This window comes from Ylistrum balloti, unplaced genomic scaffold (assembly GCF_031769215.1).
Source record: "Ylistrum balloti isolate Yb309-2 unplaced genomic scaffold, AGI_CSIRO_Ybal_v1 Utg371132, whole genome shotgun sequence".
In the NCBI taxonomy this organism is placed as follows: domain Eukaryota; kingdom Metazoa; phylum Mollusca; class Bivalvia; order Pectinida; family Pectinidae; genus Ylistrum; species Ylistrum balloti.
This window is the reverse complement of record NW_026782621.1, coordinates 778498-797750: the sequence shown is the minus strand read 5'-3', so window position 1 is coordinate 797750 and position 19253 is coordinate 778498. Positions and strand designations below refer to the sequence as shown.

At 33.5% G+C, this 19253-nt stretch overlaps 2 protein-coding genes across 2 annotated transcripts; one reads left to right on the top strand and one right to left on the bottom strand.

The window, feature by feature from the left end:
• Positions 1 to 353: 353 nt before the first annotated feature.
• LOC132560952 (beta-1,4-glucuronyltransferase 1-like) lies at positions 354 to 5098 on the bottom strand. The gene is made up of 2 exons (XM_060225658.1): positions 3849 to 5098; positions 354 to 2387 (listed from the first exon to the last, which is right to left on the bottom strand). The coding sequence occupies exons 1-2, from the start codon at positions 4938 to 4940 to the stop codon at positions 2193 to 2195; spliced, it is 1287 nt and encodes a 428-aa protein (XP_060081641.1). The 5' UTR covers positions 4941 to 5098; the 3' UTR covers positions 354 to 2192.
• A 101-nt stretch (positions 5099 to 5199) lies between these two features.
• On the top strand, positions 5200 to 13265 carry LOC132560938 (uncharacterized). Its single transcript, XM_060225640.1, has 9 exons — positions 5200 to 5265; positions 7244 to 7339; positions 7617 to 7799; positions 8361 to 8567; positions 9350 to 9559; positions 10166 to 10390; positions 11112 to 11333; positions 11978 to 12610; positions 13111 to 13265. Exons 2-9 carry the CDS (start codon positions 7267 to 7269, stop codon positions 13200 to 13202), a joined length of 1845 nt encoding a protein of 614 aa, XP_060081623.1. The 5' UTR covers positions 5200 to 5265; positions 7244 to 7266; the 3' UTR covers positions 13203 to 13265.
• The last annotated feature ends 5988 nt before the right edge of the window (positions 13266 to 19253 follow it).

Below are 19253 nucleotides of genomic sequence, written 5' to 3'. Positions count from 1 at the left end.
TAATTTTTTATTGTACCATAATTATCCTTCAATAAGCCTAGGGATCCATCAGAATACTTCTTGCTCAAAATTAGGGTTGGGTTTGTTACAGGATAATGAAATAACACAGATTGATAATTTTGCTGAACAGGGATGTGGGTGGGCTTATAACCAGACATGTACAATTAGCTTATCAATATTTTCATTGCTGAATTTACATCCATGAAATAGCTTTGTAAGACAAAACTACAGTAAATTTTGTACTGAAAGATAAAAGAATATAAAACGTAGCCTGCTTCAAAACTAAAACCAAAATGAATAATACTGATTTTAAAGCAAATTTATTTCCAAAAATAAACATCAGTGCTTAAATTATTTTCAGTCATAGTACAAATAAATACATATATACAAAATTGATATTAGTTCAAACTCTTTGTTACAAGTTGAAGATATAGATTATGGCTGCTGTGTAATACTGGTCAAGTAAATATTGGTAAATCGCTGTACAACAGAGCTTGCTTTTCATACTAGTCAGTTTTATTCCTCACAAATATGCATCATGGCTAATCTGCAATATTCAACTTTCAAACAAAGTTTTACAGACCAGGATGGAGAGAGTTAGACTTTCTGTGAAGAGCTTAATAATGTTCAGATTCATCACTGGTTTAATTTTCGTATATCTGATTAGAGATTGGCTTAGTTTTACCCATGGCTCAGATATTCTTTAGAAGCTTTGACATGGTTCAAAACTTTACCAGCCACCTCTACTCTTAGCTTACATTATTCAGGTAATGAAAAAGTAACAAAACACTTTTTACCAAAGAGAGAGTACGGTTCTCAAGAAGAGTTAGGTAGTGGGAACAATGTGACTGTTAATGGTTAGGTAGTGGGACAACCAGACTGTTGATGGTTAGATAGTGGGACAATGTGACTGTTGATGGTTAGGTAGTGGGGACAACCAGACTGTTGATGGTTAGGTAGTGGGGACAAAGTGAATGTTGATGGTTAGGTAGTGGGACAATGTGACTGTTGATGGTTAGGTAGTGGGGACAACCAGACTGTCGATGGTTAGGTAGTGGGGATAATGTGGGACAATGTGAATGTTGATAGTTAGGTAGTGGGACAATGTGACTGTTGATGGTTAGATATTGGGACGATGTGACTGTTGATGGGTAGGTAGTGGGACAACCAGACTGTTGATGGTTAGGTAGTGGGACAACCAGACTGTTGATGGTTAGGTAGTGGGACAACCAGACTGTTGATGGTTAGGTAATTGGACAACCAGACTGTTGATGGTTAGGTAGTGGGACAACCAGACTGTTGATAGTTAGGTAGTGGGACAATGTGACTGTTGATGGTTAGGTAATTGGACAACCAGAGTGTTGATGGTTAGGTAGTGGAACAATGTGACTGTAGATAGTTAGGTAATTGGACAACCAGACTGTTGATGGTTAGAAAGTGGGAAAACATGAATTGGTGATGGCTTGGTAGTGAGATAACCACACTGGTGATGGTTGGGTAGTGAGACAACCAGAATTGTGATAGTTGGGTATTGGGACAACTAGAATGGTTTTGGTTGGGGGTAGACAACCAAAATGATGGTGGTTGAGTGATAGGACGACCAGAATGTGGTGTTTGGTAGTGAGACAATCAGAATAGTGGTGGTTGAGGTTTATTAGGGTAACAACCTGACTGATGGTGGTTGGATATTGGGACAACACGAATTGTGATGGTTGAGTATTGGGACAACAAGAATTGTGATGGTTGGGTATTGGGACAACCTGAATGGTGATGTTTGAGTGATGGGACAGCCAGAATTGTGGTGTTTGGTAGTGGGACAACCAGAATGTTGTGGTTAAGAAATAGTACAACCAGACCGGTGGTGGTTGGGGAGTATCTACCATCCTTCTATAACATTTGCAACTTATTGCATTTGAAAATCATTTACCACAAAGATAAAATAGCAACACAGGTGACTGGACAAACAGATTTATACACCAGACAATACCGTGCTTACTGCACATGATAACTGACACTAATGTGAAAGACCATTTAATGCCATTTTATTCCAGGTGGATAATATAAAAACAAATAACTATTACATATCTCATTTCTAAAGATTCAAAAAGCACAGAACCTGTTCCCTATCGTATGATTAGTCCTTTAAGGAATTGTTTAAACATTTAAAAAAGAATTATCATCAGATGCAAAATTTAATAGCACCGTCTAGTCGTATCTTGGTACTTAGATTTCAACTCTTCCTTAAAAGTTCTAAATAGCATTCTATTTTTTGCAAGTTCCTCTTCTTTCCCTTTGTGAAATCTTTCAGGAAATTTGAATCCTTTGTGCACAAGGAATGCATTGTTCAATACATCAAACCTGTAACCAGCTATATGCATTTCACAAACCTGAAATTATCAAAAAAAAATGTTGACAAGATATAAATGATGTAAGATTACAGCATCAGGATGATGAGAATATTACAAGAATATAAAAATAAAAGTCTCATCACTGATGTTTGATGAAATCCTGCAAATAAACAACCCTGGTGTAGCGTGGTATTGTGAAGCATGGTAGAATGAACCCCTCCATGTGAAAGTGATGCCACTTTATATTCTGTTTTCAAAAGATGTTTCTTCACTTAATTTCTTATCACTGTGATTAAGTAAGTTCCTCAAACATAATAAAACTGAAAAATAACAAGGGTGGGGATGGGCCATGGTAAAGTGAAGCATTTCACATAAACACATACAATAAACAAATAAATAACAAACACTATGTCTAGGCTGGGGAAATTAGGGTGAGGCAGAGGGAGAGGGGGTCTCGCCACCATGGCCATGGTTAAGTGAAGCATTACACTATTTTCTTACTAATTAACTTTTTTCACCAATTTTTTTTCTCTTGGGTGGGGAAACAGTGTAGTACGTCACTGAACCCCTCCTGCCCTACCCCATACCATTTTTTTTTTATTTATGTGTTTATATGATTAAATCAGGGCAAATAGCAAAAAAATCAGGTGAAAAAGTTAATATGTAAAAATAATAGTGTAATGCTTCACTTTGCTATGGCCATGGTAAAGTGAATCCCCCTGCCCCACTCTCAATTTCCCTACCCTGATATTTGTTTGTTTTATTTGTGGTTTTATTAATTTTTTTATCATGTATTAAAGAACATAATTAAGTAAACTGATAAAACATTTAGTGAAGAAACAGCAACTGAAAACAAAATATTAAGTGGCTTCACTTTACCATGGAAGGGTTTATTTCACCATAATGGTGAAATGAACCGTGGTTCACTTTACCATAGGCTTCACTTTTCATCATAATACACTGGTATTATCAGACAAACCTGGAAGAAAAGCATACTGGTAAATTCACTGACTTAAATTCATGCGATGAGCATACTGTAGGAAAATAATGCATTCAGTAACAGGGGTGGAAAAAAGCACAGCCAGAGTTGAGCTTGAACCCTAGACCACGACAGATACTCTACCAATTGATCTACCTGGTGGCTAATGACCAGTCCAAATCCCCTACATTCCTCCCTCCTTTTTCTAAGTCTTCATCCCCAAACACACAACTATTTAAAACACAGGTTCTGGTATCCCATTGTCAAGCAATCATCTAATTGATGCAAGGGTTGGTCACAAGCAGCAAAATGCATAGCAAAACCAGGTTATGAAGCCAGGACACTCAAAAATCTACCAATTGAGCAACCGGGTCACAAATGACTCTGTCCAGTTCTGCTACAATTTGATTTTTGGTAATTCTATTGAACAGTTGTAGGCATATGAATATACTTATTATCAAACACAGGCTTAATTACCCATCAAATTACATGCTTTCAAAATTCAGCTGGAGAAATTTTACCTGACTTATTCTGTTGAATCCATACTGTTTAAATCTTTCATCATACAAAGGTAGATGCTTATCTGTGATAAAGAAAGGTTCCCATGGATCCTTCCAGTCTAAGCTGAAACCTACATCCAGGAAATCAACATTTACTAACTTCATCCATTCACTGTATGAGGTCTGCTTCTGGCAACGCTGACAGACTTCTGCATAAAAAGGGCGGACATTATTTGACTTAATCTCATCTAATAACACTGCTTTGGTCTCTGGAATTTTAGTTGATTCTTTAATTTCAAAGCACGGAACAACAAAGGCAACTTTATCATGCTTTGGTAGTCCATCTGGTGACTGTTTTCGTCTTTCTATAAAGGTTTTGAAATCCTGTAATAAATTACCTGATGGAATAAGATCGATATCAACAACAAACACATACGGAGATGTTACACCTTTTAAAGCAAAATTCCTCAATATATTGTGAGGATATTCAATCCCAGATAATGCATAATTTTCAGGGTTTGCTGTTCTTAATTCTCCAAATGACTTGTCACAGTTTATTGCTTTAACTGAAATTTTTTCAATATCAGGAATCCTTGGTGGTTTATCAATAGGGTAAATCATATTAAAGAAAACATGTCTTCTAATTTTCTTATAACACTTTTGGAAATACAGAAGTGCTCTGATAGCAAAAGGAAAATCTTTGTCATATGTGAAAATAGAAATAGAGACTGGTCCATCCCAGCGGTCAGTTAAATCAACAAGATCATCCAGATGATTGGCTGAACATTGTGTGACCAGAGTGACATCACTATAGTGATTAGTCTGATCCGAATTACCAGATCTACTTTCAGGTGAAATTAAATTCCTTATGAGGTAGTATGATCCACTACTGTCCATTAGATTGGAATCCTGGAGGCGCTGTATAACCTTGTCTGAAGAGGAAGACTCTTTTTTGGTCATCTTATGAGGATGTGGCGTTCCTAATTCTGAATCTTTCGAATGCATGTATGTCAGTGAATAAAAATGCACAATTTGAAGAAAAATTATTGCAACCACCAGGAACACAATAAGCCTGCCAAGTCCAACTTTCCTCATACACTTTCCATACACCATTGTGGCCAATGCATTCGCTTTACTGACATAACAGTAGCTTTGCTCATACCTATTAGAAAACACCCCTTAACATACCACTGTAGTTGTTTCCTGTGGTAATTAAGGAAGAAAAATGACTCTGGATGTCCAAAATGAGATTTACCCTTCAACGAATTCACTTTTGTAATGTGAGATAGAGTTTGTGCACATGAAGCACGTTTCCACAGTGTTTATATATTTTAACTTCCGGTCATGCGCATCTCGTGCAAAATTGATGTCAATTTACCCAATATGGCGTCTTGAAGAAGGGAATATAACAACATAGAGAACTAACTTAGGTATAAATGTGAGTTCAGCTTCAAATCACGCATGATTTATGTGGTGTTCATCATAAGATAACCTTGTGACTTCAACATGAATGATGTTGACGCTACATATTTAGAATTGTCAACCATTTTTTTATGTTTTCTATGCGTTTTTTCGCTGTCATTCATTTTACACATGAAAGGCTCTTCGCATTATTTTTATTTTATTGGTTTATGTAAGACATGTCGTAATAAAACAAATGAGTTCATCCTCCAGTTACTTTCTATGTACAAAATCAAATGTAATCATAAATATTTTTGTTACAACGTCGAACATGTAAAACAGCTTTGTTAGGACAAAACCAATTCGGATCAAAATAATGACAAATTTAGTTTGTAAAATTATCTTTGTCACGAAGTAAGAAACATTTTTGAACATATCATAAACGACAGGCAAAACGCGTAAATTTATTCTTCTCAAACTTACATATACACACATATACTCAAAACAATTACAAATATCTAAAAGTGTATGTAAGCTTAATCAGACATATAATACTTTAAAGCTATAATCCAGGAAACGACTCTTGACTGCGATACTTTGATAAGTCAAACTTAATTAACAGTTCTTTTTTCTTGACTGTAAGCTTGTCTGATCATGATCATAACTTCAAAATTTGTTTATAGCATTATGAGACGGACTAAGCCTAGTATTTTTCTGGTCATGTTAGAGTCTCCAATATGTGTTAACTAATTATATTTAAACAACTGCAGTTAAAAAGCAAAATGATAACTGCCCATTGCTTATTATCAGAGGATGGTGATTAATTGTTGGAACTAAGGGTTAAAAATTGAAAATTGATTTTACAAGGTACCAATACGATAGAGATGGCCTACTGGAGATTTCTTGGGTATACCTTTGTGTCAGTTCATAATACAATATGTAATGAAAGCCCTGGCTCTTTCTACAATAATGCCCCATTTAGTTATCAATCATAAACTAAATAATTCTTCAAGTGTCAATCTATAGCACTGACTGGCATATCAAAAGTCATTTTGTCAACCATGACAGTGAAGCCTGTAACAAAAAAGCAGAACATTCTTTAAGAATAAAAATATATTCTCAAAGTCATGCATAGCAACATAAAATTAGTATGATTTTAGTAACAATGATATAAAATAGTTTTCTTCCTATTTTAGGCAAAATATGGTATAAGAAACAGAGTAACATTTCAGTTGTTTACAAAAATAAATCATGTTAGCATATGTATTCATTTGATAAAAGATCACTCACAAGCTAAAACAATTTGTTATAAAAGTAAGCTTGTTCAATGTAACAATTATCAAGGTCTTTGTTACCGTTGATTTAAAATAAATTAAAGACCAGTATGTATTTTTGCAGAAAAGCTAGTGATGCAAAAGTATAAGCAAGACTAGTATATTCCTCTACACCGTATTTACCAGATGATATTCAAGTGAGAAAATAACAAAATAATTGGCATGTCACACAACAATTAGGTTTCATGTAATGGCTTACAAAAAAAAAAAAAAGGAATAGAAACAATATATGTAGCTTTATCTCTGTGATATATTGAATTTTCAACAATTCTGATGGCGACCATTTATTACACTTAGCCATCGAAAACTATCTTGACTAGTTGTCATCTCAAATTCAAAGAATAAGTCAATTCTAAATGTGATAACGTTACAAGATGACAAGGAGTGTCTCATCACCTAATTATACATCCCTGCTGATGTGTTTACAATTTAGTTACTGCATCTGTACCTGTCAAATTATTGACGTTTTATCATATATTTCCATCAAAGTGATCTCTTATGCATGTATATATGGGTATTAATCAGGATCTTTCATATATCATTTATAGAAGTAATAGTGACATTGTCGAGGTTGATGAAAATTTATCAAATTGTTATGATTCACCACTTAATTCACATGCTATTAAATTAGGTTAAAAAGGTAATTATTTTAATGTAAAATAATGTTTGCCTTTATTTCAGTTGCTTTGTGTGTAATCAATAAGATGGGAGAGATGAACTTGTATTGCATTTACTACCTCCTTTTTGCTGTTTCATTGAAGACTTGCTGGTCAAAAGGTATGTCTTTTCCTAAAATGTTGTTTTGGCTCAGAATTTAAGTGTTAATGGATTGTGTTGAAAATGTGCTAAACATGGGAAATAAGTATTGTTTGTGGCTTATTATAATGTGGTGTTATGTTAAAAACTTTTTCGTGTCACCATAATATAATCTTTATTGTTTTTTTGTTGATGACTTGTAATTTATTTAAAAATGACAATAGAATGTTTTTGGAGACAAAATTCAAGTCATTTTTAAAATAAAACAAAAAATCTGTCAACTTTTTTTATCTTACAGGAAATGATTGTCCTCCCATTAATATCATTAATGCCAAAGTGCACATGTACTCGCTGGACTCCCTGGAGGCCAGTGTTGAGTGTGAAGCTGGGTATAGTTTGATTGGCTCTAACAAGTTACTTTGTACAAATGGAATGTGGCAGCCAGCCACTCTACCTCACTGTGTCAACAAATTGCCTACAAGTAAGTCCTAAGTTATAGTTAAAATCTAACAAAAAATGCATTAAAGTAAATAATGGGTTTTACTTTTAACATGTATTTTGAATTCTATGTCTAGTTGACATGAAAGCAGGAGACAGGGGAGGGGTTAGCCATGAACATAGTTTGAAGTATTGCTTGTTGCTTATGGGGTGTTATACATTAGAAACTATTTTTTGTAAGATTTTTACACTCTTATCAAAATTTTGAAAGGACATGCTAGGGTATGGCATGTGCAAACTTTTTTATTTCCGGAGATCTCCTCCCATATTTTTCAACCAATTTCCTTAGGTTTCGTTACTGTGCCATGAGGTTGTATTTTCAATAATGGCATTTAGTTTCAGCTGTTTGGAAAGAGTTATTGCCATTTGCTCTTATCATAACTTAAAACTTAGTGGCATTTTGACTTGGCTAACATTGTTTCCTTTATATTTTCGTTCACTTTGCTACAATAATATATGACACTTTAGCATGGATTGGATACCATATATTGTTCTATCCTACAATACTCTGTTTGTTTTTCATGCTATATATTATTCTTTTCAGCTTTGACTTGCTCAAACCCAACATTTACTCATGCTAAAGTCACCATGGACCACTCAAAGAAATCAGCTGAAGTTCACTGTAATAGTCAATACAGCATAAAATTTCATCAGCAGTCCTTTCAATCACTGAAGATTGTTTGTAGTCAGGACTTACGTTGGGTTACAGTCCTGGGTTTGTCAGACATACCTGACTGCACAAGTGACCTTGGTAATTCCTTTGTGATTATTTTCATTGGGTTAAGACATGAGGCTAGAAGCTAAAGATGCTCTGTGAATGATATTAATATCCTACAATTGGATTTACTTCAGATATTTGAAAATGTATCTCTGGCAAAGAATTATTCCACAAACAGTAACTTTTTTATACCCTGTTGGACATGTTTTCTGTGAAGCTGTTGGTACACCCTTTGTGGGTCATGCAGCCATACCTTAAGTCTCCTTTCCAACTTAGGAATAAACTAAATGAACAATGACCAGAACATATACTGAAATACTGTATTACAGGTGGAAACAAATTCTAGAATTACAGCTGTGATTTTTAGTCCATTGGACTTAATGAATTGTTTCTCCTTCAAGAGTTACTATTAATGAAATGATGATATGTCCTTGATCTTCATGTAAAAACATACAGGTAATTCAGCCTGTAAACCTGTTAGGTATAGAACATTTAACTGGTGTTTGAATCCCCTTGTGACATGGTTTGACTCCCATTACTTAAGACAGCTTGAAGGAGACCTCAGAGTGGTAAATGCAATGAATAGATAATGTGGATATCTGGCCACCCCTTGGTAAGATTATAGATTGTAAAAGTCAAACTCTGCATTGTTATCAGTTGTGAAATTAAGGGGTGTATTTATTTGCCAACATTTGAAAAAAATCATAGAGAAGTGTCCATATTTCTGTAAAGAATAACTTGATGTGTTACTATGATGATGTTTAACTGAATGAGAAATGCTGTGGATGATATTTACTTGTGTATTTGTCCTTCAGAGTGTCCTCCCCCTCCAGAGGTGAACCATGCCAGTATCATTGAGCGTGTGGATACCTGGACCCCCTATACACAGGACACACCTGTCACTTACAGGTGTGATTCTGGATACCAACAGTTATCTAGGGATTCATATGATGATTACCTATTTAACTCGTTTTCCACACTCCTCTGCTCTGGTGGGAAATGGGTTGGAAATACACTTGTGTGCTGTAAGTCCCTTTCATATTAACTACATATAAATACCTGTACCCGATTCTATAAGCAAATGGAGATCTAACTGCCCAGTAATACTATATAAGTAATAATAATGTATTATATATAACGAGTGTTTCCTTACGATGGAAGTATTCATGACTAGAAAGTGTTCAGGTGCATTTAGGTATGTCAACACGATAGATGTACATGTATTATACTCATGCATTTACAAAAAACCAAAGAAAACCTGCAAATTTTGCAATTTGATTTTTTTTGCAGGTTTTTAAAGGGTCACTGAATTCCTAAAAATAACTTTGTCATGATATATATACCTACATTTTGACCTTTGACTTACATCAACAAAAACGGTTGCTTTGCATAAAATTTTACATTTGTTTTCAGACAATAATTTAACAGATAGTCCTGTTGATTGTATACTTTGCTATGCAGTACTGATAATTAATCATCATTTTTAGGGGAAACTATTTGTATGCAGGTGCTAATTAAGTGGACTGAATGATAAAAAGTGGTGATTGCAAGATGGGAATGATTGAAAAATTGAATGAGTGCATATGTATGTTATATACAGTAGTTAATATAAATCATTATTTATACTGTAGTGAAGATCCCAGGCTGTACTAGACCTCCAGATGTGACTAACGGGAAGTGGGCTATAATGCCTGGGATGAATGACCTTGTGATGAGAGAGAATCAGGACACATATCCTATTGGCACTCGGATCAAGTATTACTGTATTAACTCCAAGATGAGGGGAGATGACGAGATTGAGTGTCGCACCAATGAACTGTGGTCACAGATGCCACCCATGTGCATCAATACCGGGAGTATGCTTCTTATCATAATCACTGTATATATAAAATATGTATTACAGCTATTTCTACATTTCCGCTACACACCACTTTGTCACAGGTTATAGTCATTTTAAAAAGGAAAGTGGTGTGTCTTGTTTTGGCAGATGAAATGTTTTAGAGAGACACTTTTGTCAACTCAGTCCCTCAAAGTTTAATAGCCAAATGTACCAAAAAGATAATGCTCCTAAAAAGAATTTATGTAGTTTGTAATAAGATCACTCATGAACTTTTGTATCAGCCTATGACCACATAACATTTAAAGTAATCTGAGGAATTAATTATGGCCTGCACTGACAGATTGTGCATGGGTGATTCATTGTATAAAAGCCTGAAAATCGGTGTATACGTATATATGCATGTATTTAATGGAAATAATCTGGGAACAAAAGCTGTTAGTATACATGTATGTATCAATTGATAAAAAAAACATGAAGGTAAACACTTGATTTTTGCAGTTCCTCAACAAGAGTTGCTCAAAAGGAATATCAAACTACCTTCATAAATAATCTAAGGACATGTTTTGAATTTAAAAAAAAATTGTATTGCTGATTTTCAGGAAAAAATAAAAACAAGCAAAAGAAGTTCTTGGTAGAAATTTAGGATGTGGCATAAAGTACAAGGTTTATTGTCAGAAATAAATCGACAATTGTTGAACCAAAAATCAACCAAAACGGATTTTAATTCTGACTTTCAGCTCAATCAGATTCCTGCCCCAAGTTACCAATGGTTCCCAATGGTCAGTGTCTCTGTAACTCTCACACATCTGATCCTGACCAGTGTAGACTCCTTGGATCCATGGTGGAGTGTTCCTGTAATGATGGATTCCGTCTTGCTGGTGAAGATCGACTTAGCTGTGTGAGAAATAGTCAGGGACAGAACAATTGGAGTGCTGGAATACCAGCATGTGTTCCCTCAGGTACACATGATAATGTACTAAGTTTTAGATTAGAATGCTGATTTATCTATTTGATTCTTTGTGTATCTGATAGTTTGTCATTCAATCCATTCAGTAGCCTTCTAGTTGTGCTGTATGACTCCTCTTTGATAATCTGTTAAAAAGGATTTTGATGAGAGTAACATATAATTTTTGTATTAAAATAGCTGTATGAACGTCCTAGTTGATAATCTGATAAAAAGTCATATACTTTTCTGTCAAAAAAAAACTTGTTTTTACTTAAATAATGAACTTATTTTTTAATGATCTTCAGTCATCAAAAATAATATCCAACTATTAAAAATATTAATCATTAAGTAAGGAATGCTTTATTTTGTACATTGATACAATATGGTAGGAAATGATACATCCATCTTACAGGGAATGCAACACACAGTTCCTAGAGAACCATTCTTTCTCTTACGTATTCATTGTAATACAATTTTTTCCCATTCAAACATACCACATGATAACATACCAAGTGAAGATGTTGGAAGATTTTCTGCAGATTGCTGAAACTAGTTCAAGTGATGATTGTTTACTTAAGAATAATGAAACATTTTGTTATACAAGTTCTACCTTCTTTCTTTGATGTCTATTTTAACGTTGTTCTTGTGTTTCAACAGACCAGTCCATTCAGACAGCTGACAAGAATATGGACGACGGAAGTGGCCATATGAACACCTTGGCCATTGTCATTGCCACTGCTTGCAGTGTTTTGGGTGTGTTGTTGTTGGTCATGGTAGTGATGGTGTTTAGGCGCAGAAAGCCACAGGTACGCCTTTATCCACAAGTAGGGGGCACCCCACCCCCATACTCCCGTGTCTACAACAACACCTTAGATGAACATGATAGAGTGGCATTAATTGGATATGAAGCTGCAAGACTGCCATCCTATGAGGAAGCCACAAGGTCAAGGTCATTAGGACCAAGCAGGCCTGTTAGAGATATTACAGAAGAACGTGTTTCATCTGCTGCAGATTACAGACCTCTACCAAACATTCCCTCCAGTCTGCGCAACAATAGTCAGGCAGATACAGTGAGTAACAGACATTCCATCAGCACCATGAGTACAGTGAACAGAGATGGTATATCGGAGGTTTTTGGATCTATAGACACTGTCAATGTGAGTATCAGTGATGCCTCCACCTCTGTAACTGTGGATACGCTGGATAGTGTTGCCTCACGCCCCTCCAATGCCTCAGGCAGAGCTACTGCAGGCAGTCTGGAGACCTCCAGAGAAAATCTCTCAACAGAAGGTAGGAATTCTTTTGACAAAGATATCCATGTTTAATGCATCATATGATGATATTGAAAGCATTGTTTTCACTTATTTTGTCATCCTTGGGGAAATGGAAACATGATGATTGTTGTATGGAATTGTGATTCAGGAAGTTCCTGATGGCATATTTATTGTCATGTATATGAAATGCGTTGTCTGATATTGTATGACAACAGATTTCTTATTTTTTTACATTTATGTTTCACAAGATACACTTGTCAATATCTTCTGAATTTTGTACAAACTGATTTTTAAAAAGACACTCCATAAATGATTATTTAATCTAAAAATAACCCTTTTCAGGGAACTTATGGGAAAGGATATTATGGATAGTATAAATGTATGTGGAATTTCAGAAAGACTTTTTGTGAATGTAGGGTTCGTTGGCATGATGTGAACTGTGTACTCCATTAATATAGATACAAATGATTGTCACAGATCAAGATTTTGTATAGAATATTTGATTGTATATTTCAGATGTCCCTCTTCTAGACAACAGAACAGAGGATGAATCTGGCAATGAGGATATTGAAATACAGATAGATGAGGATAACAAAGAAATACAATAGTAAACATGTTGATCATGTAGAAATATTGTTAATACATGTACTTTATAGTAAAATTCTACAGTATGAGAGATATTTAACTTACAAATATATTGTGATGTTTTTTCTTTGTTCTATCAATTTCTGCTTTTTATCTTACATGATAAATGTTTTGTGATCATATTGAATTTACGTAATTTTATACAAATCTGCTAAGACACATTATTCTATTACTTAAGTTGTGATCCTTGGTAGTATGGGTTAACTGACAAACAAAGCGTTATTATAGATCTTTGGTAGTATGTGCTAACTGACAAACAAAGAGTTATTATAGATCAGAATGGTAATCTTTGCTATGTTTACAGACACAACTTTAGTGTGCATTAATGAATCATGGATGATAACTAGGGAAGATTTGGAGATTCACATATTCAAATGTTGAGTCTCAAAGGGTGTGAAGACTTATAAATTCAGTTTACCTTGTCTTTTTATTTTGATGGTATTTTCTCTTCATCTATGATGAGATATTCTGCATTTATTTTTCAGTGCCATAGTAACGAAAATGAATTAACAACTTCTTTATTCTTCTTTTAAAAGTTGGATAGCCTAAATTATTATGGTTGAATACTTGTAGTGTCGCCAATTTACCTGATACTAACCATATCATGAGCTGCTTAAATTGTGAAAAATGCTAGAATCACATGATGTTTCTTTAATTTTGATCAGTATTTAAAGGTTTCAATAGAATTCATTACAAGGTCTTTTTATCTGATAATCTGTTAAAACACCTTGTCACCCTTGATTGAAGGCCATGACCAGATTATTTACACATGAGGTTGGCAACAGTGATACTTACCACAAACCATAGAATATCATTTCAATGAAACAAACATTTACTTTAGATTAGAGAAAAATGCTCATTCCAGACATTTAGGTAATTCATAACTCTTGTGATATTACTCGGCTTCCTAAATAGGTGAAAATACTGTCAGTTTCACTATTATTTTGAAGTACCCTACTACATCAGGCCACCTCGGACTGAAATATGTACTTTCTTTGTATCAACTTTTTTTATTAATGTATTCATATAAAATGAAATTTATTGCCAAAGTACTTAGCCAAATATCTTGATATTATCTTCAATTATATTGAAGAGAATGAATTTTGTTAATATTGATGAAAATTGTTAGCAAGTGAACATATCTATGATGTCTGAATCGAGATGAAAACTTTTAGCCTTTCTTTAGGTCAACTTCATTCCAGGCTTAAGTTTGCTAGATGCTTTGAAAAGCTGATTATCAATTTATGTTTGTAAATAATAATATACTGATATATCGGGACACCCACCGCAGAAAATTTATTTTATCAAAAATGTTTATTCAAGTAAATATTCCTAACATTTGTAAAAGTGTTATTCTCCGCACTTGATTTCGTCAGTTAGCATACATATTTTAGTTGTACTCATATTTTAGCATTTTTGTGCTGAAATTATTCATCTGGGGTAGATTGCATTAATTGCATCTTCTGTATGATGTTCATATAGCAATTATTGTGGATATGCAGATTCATCATTGCAGTAATTTGTCCAATTCCCACCAATAAGTACGTTTACAGTATTCAGTAAGCAGAAATTGGTATCGGACATTGTAATATATAAGGTCTGAAGACTCACAGCTGACTGTTGTAGGTTTATCTTACGAGAATGTGTAGTAGATGTAAATTTATTGTATTATACATTAAACAGTGCTACTGGAGAAAGTTGAGAAACTTAAGTTTAATGGGAATTTTCATATTTAAGGATTGTTAGCTTTATATCTGATGATAGATATTACATGTATTTGATGGAAATCAAAACTGATAAATGGAGAATATTCTTTGATTGGAATACTTAAGTTGGTACATAGTTTCAAATTATTCATAAACTGTACAGTGTATGTTGTAACATTCATTTTGTCCATATGTACATCATACTAGTGGCCATGTACAAGTGTTATTTAATGGTTATTTTTGTACTTTTGTCCTATAAGTGCAGTCTCTCTTACTTTGAAATAAGAATGCGTAAAAAAAAAATCATATCATTCTTTTGGACAAGATTTACAAATTGATTTCATAAATATAGCAAATATATATAGCAAAAATCAAATTGAACAAGAAATTCAGTAATACATTTATTAATGTTGTAATCTCTTTCAAAATGAGGATAAGTACAAGAAAAATGTTAGTGTTGATATTATGGCACATAGATCTGTGATATAAATTCTCATTTATTTGTGGAGTTTTCTATAAATATAACCTGGTTGATTCAGGAGGGATCAAGCTTTCTGTAAATGGGATAATCTTAAGAGGTATCTGAGCTCTTTGTAACTAAGGTTATCATCAGCAGGAATCAAGCTCTCTGTCAATGGGATTATCTTCAGTAGTATTGGAGCTCTTGGTAGCTAGGCTTATCCTTATTAGGAGGATTCAAGCTCTCTGTAACTAGGTTAGTCATCAGTAGTAAAGGAGTTCCTTGTACTAGGATCATCATCATTTGTAAAAACTGATTTTGCTTTATCTAGGGTTATCATCAGTAGTAAGTGAAAAGTGAACTCATTGTAATAAGGTTTATCTTCAGTAGAAATGGGCTCATTGTGACTAGGGCTATCATCAGATGAAAACGAACTCATCGTATTTAGTGTTATTTTCAGTAGAAATTGGATCATTGTAACAAGAGTTATCATAGTAGGATATGAGCTCATTGTCAAAACAGCCATTACTATCAATGGGAAATGAGTTCATTGTAACTAAGGTTATCGTCACCAATATGAAAAGAGCTCCCAGTAACTAAAGTGTAATCAATCCATTTAGACGGATTGGAGTTAAGAAATTAACATTGATGTCCATATTTTGATATTAGTATTTCCATGTTAGATAGAATTTACAGAAAGTGACTCTTGGACATGGAAAGAAATATTTAACAAGACAGTTTACCATACTTCTAAGGACAAAGTCGGTATAGGCCTGCCTACCATAGTTAAGTTTCAATGAAATACTATTACCTACTACTGCCCTTTGAATATAATGTCTTAATCTGTGTACATAGATTATTTAAGGAATATTTTACTTACTGTGCATTTTACCATTTATTATTTGAGGAAACTGATAATGTTAGTTTGGTATAGAAGTTATAAAAGTTTAGAAACTGCATGAAGGTCCGGAAAGTGCTAACATCAAATGAAACCATATACTTGGCAGTGGTAGAAAATATTTTACAAATTACACAGGACTGTTCATTTTCTATCTTTGTCAAAGACATATTACTCAGAGTGTTAATGATTTTAAAAATCCAATCTTTTATCTTTATCTTTTAATCTTAGTTTCAAGAATTGTACTAAGCAATGTTGTTTAGATAAGGCTGAAATAATTGTTTTGTCATTCCATTTAAACTTATAAATGTTGATGTTGACAAGGACAGCAGAAATTGTAATCTTTGCAACAAAATATGTGAAGAGAATTACCCCAGGTTTGTTTATATTGCTCTTAACTTATTTTTTTCATTTATTTTTTTTTCACAACCGATATGATTTTGAATCTTCAACTTTTACTGAAAATTGATATTCAGCATAAGCGAAAAAAATTCATCTATTAGATGTATTTTCAGAGTAGAAATCATGTAGCATGTTACTAGATAAGCTTTTAATCACTCTATCAGACAGAACACTTAATGTTACTGTTATTATTTTATGTAAATGATCTCCTTTGATTTCTGATTTACACAGACATTTTACATTATGTTCTGAATAGTGCTCATAGAGTCTTTACCGACATTTATGAAAATTACTACACAGTGTCTATACTTAATACTTACATTACTAAACATTAAAGTTTACTTTTTTTTCCCATTTGAATTGAGAGTAATTGACCATTTCCAAGAGTGGCTGACATGTTTTGTTAAATTCAGTTATAATTTCATTTGACATCAGTATGTAACATTTCTTTGATATAAGTAAGGGCTATGTTTTATCAATTCTTATCTACTTTGAAAAATAAATCAGGTATTTTTATTATCAGACATCCTGTTCTTGCCATTATGATGTATATAAAGAGATGTATAAATTTTAACATTAAATATCGATATTACTTGCCAAATAATGCAAGTTTATGAATGGATCCAACATTTTATACATTGTTCATAAACGTTCATGTTAGCTTTACAATAATTAATGCGCCACTTTATGTATTTTCATATGTAAAAAACAGCTGATTTGTCTTTTGTGAATATCATACTCAGAGTTAAACTCCATTGAACATTTATCTGTTTGTACAATTTCCTGTAAATGCATATCATTTATTATGTACAATTTGTCCATCAAATTTTGTGCAATTCATTTGGTAAGAATGTAGGTGAAAATGTATACCTTATTTTGTGAGATCGTAGATTTTGTATTTAAAATTGCTACATTCCATCTCATATGATAGTACTTCCACCACGTTACAGTGTCTGCCCATCCTTTACACATGAGAGACACCGTTTGTTTGACCCATAAGAGACACTGTTTGTAGATAGACTTCAGTACGAGCTGTCATCGTAACTGTAAAAGAATTTCTTCTTTTCATTTACTGTTAACCAACTTTCTTTCACGACTTCTAGCTTTCATGATCGCCAAATCCAAACAAGTTCAGAGCACATAATGTTCGTGAAACATAATATGTTATACTCTACCCTGATTATTGTGCATTCAGAAATTTGTACCAGTCACCAATTTCATGCAATATAAATTGCAGGCAAATGAAAGTTGGTTTACAGAAGTTGATATGCATTTAGCTTTACTGGATTTTCAGAGAGATTGAAGTATTTGTGAATGTTTTTTTTTGCAAAGATGTAATATTTAAAAAAAAAAAAAAGTCTTTTAGTTGTAAGATTTTTTTTTTTTTTTTTTTTACATAGAAATGTGTAATCCATCGACAATGTTCATAACACAAGAGAGTTAATAGAATTTTATCCTTCATAGATTAGAAACTTGGAGATTGGATTTGTAATACAATGTATTTTGAATCATGTTGAAAAATTACAGACAGTATAACTGTTTATTGTGAGCATTCTTCTGCTTGATTATCAGATATGTTTGGAATCTGAGTCATGGAGGAGAAACTAAACAATCAGAATTTTTGCAGAGAAATATACACAATTCTATGTTACAGGCAGAAGTATACAAATATAACAAATTGATGGACAGTAACGTATGGAATTGATCATGTTTTGTAATGAAGTTGGGGAATGAGAAAATTAGATTGCTCTCTACAACATTTACAGCAGCATATGTTACTGAGGTGAAAGCTAGGATTTTATGCAACCACATCATTCTGTAATTATAAATCTTAGACAAGGAAGAGTCAACCAAACCACTTATAATTTTATTTTCATTTGTAACTGATTCTATTTAGATTGTCTATGATTTAGTCTTAATTTGATATGAAGACAAGAAATCAGTAACTAAACTTGTAGACCTAGCAGATGAGTGGTATTGACCCCAGTCATCAGTCAGTCATGTCTGGGGCAGGTGTCACCAATTCCAATTAAGCCATTGATATGTTTTAGATTTATATATAAGTGTTTGACATCTGTTAAACGGAATCTGCTGCTCCATGATGTACAATATCATGGCCCTTTGTTCACATTTTGACACCAAAGTTTCAAATCAGAGACAGGAATGCTCACTAAAACGTTTTTTCGGTTTACAAATTTGAAGAAATATGTATTTAATTTACAAATATTGCCTGAAAACCTCATGAGATGACATTTTTTTTTGTTTCATGTTGACAATCCTGTCAATCATGCCCGGTTACTTAACATGACTATACAGTACCTTACCCTCCAATCATGCCAGTGTACAAACTGTTTGTGTGGGAGAAAAAAGAAAAATCCAGGTTTGTGATGAAGTGTATAAGTCCTTGTGAGAGCTAAATTGATATGTTTGTGTGTATTAATGATTGAAATTCATTCAATAAAAACCTACATAATGTTTACAATAGTATTTTATTCCTAATTGAATATGTTGAATTTGAGTTCTGGTATACTCCATGGATATATGTGTT